Source organism: Buceros rhinoceros, unplaced genomic scaffold (genome assembly GCF_000710305.1).
Source record: "Buceros rhinoceros silvestris isolate BGI_N320 unplaced genomic scaffold, ASM71030v1 scaffold36320, whole genome shotgun sequence".
NCBI lineage: Eukaryota > Metazoa > Chordata > Aves > Bucerotiformes > Bucerotidae > Buceros > Buceros rhinoceros.
This window is the reverse complement of record NW_010391932.1, coordinates 696-4840: the sequence shown is the minus strand read 5'-3', so window position 1 is coordinate 4840 and position 4145 is coordinate 696. Positions and strand designations below refer to the sequence as shown.

General features: G+C 50.9%; 1 protein-coding gene across 2 annotated transcripts; it reads right to left on the bottom strand.

The window, feature by feature from the left end:
• Positions 1 to 421: 421 nt before the first annotated feature.
• On the bottom strand, positions 422 to 3714 carry FHL1 (four and a half LIM domains 1). 2 transcript variants are annotated; one of them, XM_010143511.1, is made up of 5 exons: positions 3536 to 3714; positions 2766 to 2943; positions 2114 to 2283; positions 1334 to 1520; positions 422 to 599 (listed from the first exon to the last, which is right to left on the bottom strand). In XM_010143511.1, exons 1-5 carry the CDS (start codon positions 3689 to 3691, stop codon positions 445 to 447), a joined length of 846 nt encoding a protein of 281 aa, XP_010141813.1. In that variant the 5' UTR covers positions 3692 to 3714; the 3' UTR covers positions 422 to 444. The 2 variants fall into 2 exon arrangements, with proteins under 2 accessions (XP_010141813.1, XP_010141807.1); XM_010143505.1 differs by having other exon boundaries at positions 445 to 602.
• Positions 3715 to 4145: the final 431 nt, after the last annotated feature.

Here is a 4145-nt window from a genome sequence, read left to right as displayed (position 1 = left end):
CTGTAGTGTACCTGTGCTGTGAAAGCGCAATAATGGATTGCCCTCACCCTGGGTGCAATCTTTGCATCTCCGTTTCTGAGGTGCATGCCTCGTCAAACCCACTTCATTTAAGTGCCAAGCTGAAACATATACTAGAGAAGTGTAAAACCAGCGTTGTTTTAGTTGAAGCCACACACAGATTATGGAGTATGGGGGTCTCTGGTGCTAATGTAGTATCATTTCAAGCCTTTACACTAAGAGTTACTTGGAAACAAAGTTAGATTTTTGCAATGCTACATGCTTTTCTACTGCAGGAGCTTCAGAAGTCAAACCAGGCTACTTTAGTTTTCATACTAAAATGGAAAAAGTTAAGGTTCTTAACATGCAAAAACCTGCTCTTTTACCAGGACTGTTTTGGAAAGCAGGGCTCTAAAATCCATTTTTACAGCAGTTGCTGTCTGCTTCTTACAGTCGTTTGGGACAATCAGCACAGTAAATTTTTCCATTATGGCAAACAAAGCGCTTGTTGGCCAGACCACGAGCACACTTTGTGCATTTGAAACAGTAATCGTGCCAGGATTGATCTTCGTAGTTAACCACGCTAGTTCCTCTTCCAAATCCTGCTAGGAGAGAAAACAATTATAGGACGGCGATAGTAGCTTTTCCCGTGGCTGGGTAAACCCACTAAGAGCAGAGCCCCTCCTTCCTGCCTCCTGCGCGTACGTTATGTGTATGCCTAAAGTACTAGCCAGAACCACAGCTAAACCACATTGTTTGCTGCTCGCGGAGAAGTGGGCAGCTTAGCATGGGGCTTCTCTGCAATAAGCACTGTCCCTTGGCTCCTTTCTCCAGGGAACAGTCACGCTGACTAAAAGATCAAGACGTAGAGCAAGCCCAGGTTGGGCTGAACGCCCTGCCTGGCTGTTACAGGCTCAGATCCACACTGTAAAGTGCAGACCGGAATTGCAAGTCTCATGGGACTGGCAGGACAGTGCCCTCGTTTTCAGAGCTATGTAACGTGAAATAAATACATCAGAAGCAAAGCAGATGTCACTTTGGGGCAATAAAACATTGCTCTGAGGCTCAAGTTTCCCAGGTGGGAGCAGTTCTGGTTGGGAAGGTTTTGAGGGAGGTAAATTTGAGGCATGCGAAGGGTGAAGAGCTCCATTTCTAACTCAGACTGCATCCAGAAGAGCACACGGCTTGTAGCTAGAGCTCATGTAAATTGCTGGGATTGGACTGGGGATACTGGACCTGCTTCTGGTGGCAGCAGCCTCTGAGCTGCAGGTCTTTGGGAATCACTGGTCTGACCTTAAGCACCCCCTGCCCCCAAGTTGCATATAATCCAACTTACCTGTAATAGGATTCTTGCAGCCAGCGCACTTCTTGGCAACACACTCCTTGTAGCATTCAACACAGTAAAACTCATCCTCTACAGGCGTGAAGCGCTTCCCGCCCAGTGGCTTCTTGCAGTTGGAGCAAATGAAACACTCCGAATGCCAAGGCTGCTCCTGGTAAGTGAGGCCTCCAGAAGTGATGGGCTAGGGGGCAAAGAGCAGAGGTGGGATTCAGCAAGAGAGGTGATGCAGGCACAGGCTGTAGAGCAGGAGGGCTCTGTCAGGGCGAGCTCTTGAAAGGTTTCATTAAAATGAAACTGCGCAGCGAAGGTTTTCATTAAAATGGAAATCAAGTGTGCTGCACTATATTCTGAAATCCTGCGTGCCTGGAGCTTTTGTAGTAGTTCAATTTACTGCAATGACTCTGCAATTCTACTCTAATCAGTTGTAAAAGGTGTAAAACGGCTATTTTGTAGAATGCTGTTTCACTGCTTGAATGCACAAATACCTGCCAGAGAGCTTAAACCATTCCCAAAGCAAGGGCAAGGCCAGTGCCAGCTTGATTTCAGCAGAGTTGCCATCAGATCCCCCTGCAGCCCCTGCTCAGATGTAGCAATGTGCAAGAACCGTCAGCTCTCCCGTTGTTACACCACCAGCTGCTTGCACCACTCTCAAGGGAAAGACATAAGCACTGGTGCAGCTTCAGCACGATCTATCTACTGGTTTACTCTGCCGGCTTCCAAAGAGCCGTGCGAGGGCCAGTCCTGGCAGCTGCCTTGGCCGGTGGAAGGACTTACGTTCTTGCATTTAGCACAGGTCTTCGCAAACTTCTGCTCGTGGCAGGAGACACAGTAGAAGTCATCGCCCTTGGGGAAGAAGCTCCCAGATCCAATCACTTTCTTGCACTGGCTGCAAGTGAAACAGTCCTTATGCCAGACCATCTTCTTGTACTCAACGTTTTGGTCTCCTGCACAGACAGAAATGAATTGTTACGTGGGATTTCAGGCTCGTGGCAAACTCCCCACCCTGTGCAATGCCCCTAGGCAAGCTCTGTCCACACCTCTGCCCAGGATTCAGGTCTAGCTGGGACAGGCTATGAGCTGTCAGTTGCTGTATCTATCTGACCTTAGCCAGGGCCTTCTCCCTTCCCTTAAACCATTTGTCAGACAGGTGCCTGAGCCTTTCTGAGAAGAGGACCTTGATTTACAGAGCAAAGCTTTTGGGAGAAGCAGTTCAAGATTAACCGCTAGGGTGAGCCGTCCACGTGAGGGGTAGCTGCAAAGTGGCCTTTCAACACCCAAGTACAAGTGAATGAACAGGTGAGAGCAGCAGTCTGAAGTAAGTTGTGCCATTTGGTGGTGCTCCAGCCTTGCACCGTGATGCCCCTACCCCTAAGCACGGCCTCCATGGCAGAGTTCGGCGGTTGTACCCCTTCCCTGGTGCCAATACCTGCGATAATAGGCTTGAAGCAGCCCTTACACCTGGGCGCATCCTCAACAGCAGTGCAGTTGCTGCACCAAACCTTGTTGTTCTCCCTTAGCATGAAGGGCTCGTTGACCAAGGACATGGAGCACTTGAAGCAGCGGAAGCAGCTGTCATGCCAGTAACGGTTCTTGAAGTGCAGCTCCTGGAACGAGCAGAAATGGAGTGAGCAACGAGCCCTGCTCTCCCGCTGAGCAGCCGGAAGGCCATTTAACCCAACTCACTGGCTCAAGCACGGTCACTTTGGACTTCCAGGGTAGCGGAAGCTGCTTCAAACCAACAGCTTTGAGATTTGAAGTTCCGCAAGTGTGGGTTTCTCTGGTTGTCCAAGTTCGGGTATACATCACTATTGCCATCAACATTTGACAAACTGACAAAAATCAGACTCTAGGCTCCCAGGTGCTTTGGCCAGAAGGTGCGTTTTCTCTGGTCCTGTGCAGGCTGGATTACCTGCCATATTCTCTTGGGGACAACTCAGCAGCTCATGAGGCTGAATCTAGATCCTGAGACTACCTCCTGTGCCAAAGCAGTGCGCCATGAGCATCCCTGCTGCAGTGCCCCAGAGCCTCTGGTTCTTTGGCCGAGGAGCGTGTGGCCCATCAGCCAGAGGAATCATGAGAGGACTTGTTTACACAGAGCAAACCACAAACAGGCCAGAGTCAGAAAAAAAAAATTCAGAGGGTCATCAGCATGTGCCTGCCACCCTCACATCCCCTGTTCCAGTGCTCAGCCCTCACCTTGGAGTCGGCTCCGATGGGTTTCTTGCACTCAATGCAGGTGTTGGCGCAGATCTTATCAAAGCACTTGACGCAGCAGTGGCGTCCCTCTTTCTGCACGTACTTCTTCCCTTGCAGGTTTTCGCGGCAGTAGTAGCAGTCAAAGCGGTCCGACATGGTGCCCACGGTGTAACTGCCAGGCCCTGCAAGAGGGAAGAAGGTGAAGGTGCAGCACTGAGCCCCTGGCGGCTGCTCCAGCTTCTTGGGGCTATGCAAATAGGACGTGTCAGGAGGATGGCTCAGCACTGAGTGGTGGTGTCGCACTCCTCGAGGACCTGTTGGTAAAGAAAGCAGCTTCACTGCCGGCACTGTTAGAGCAAGTTTTGTGTCGGGCAGCTCAGTGGTTTTTAAAACACGACAGCTCTCTACCAGCTGCACTGGCGTTTCCCAGGGGCCTCCAGCTTGGTCTGCAGGTCAGCCGGGCTAACAAACCAGCACCCTCAGGGAGGCTGGGTGCAGTGGACAACCCGGGTTTGGTCACAGCGATCTCCTACACCCGCTGAAGAAGGCAGCTTGGGTGTCCCCTCCCAGGTTTAGAACGCCACGGAATCTCAGAAAACCGCAGGCAACA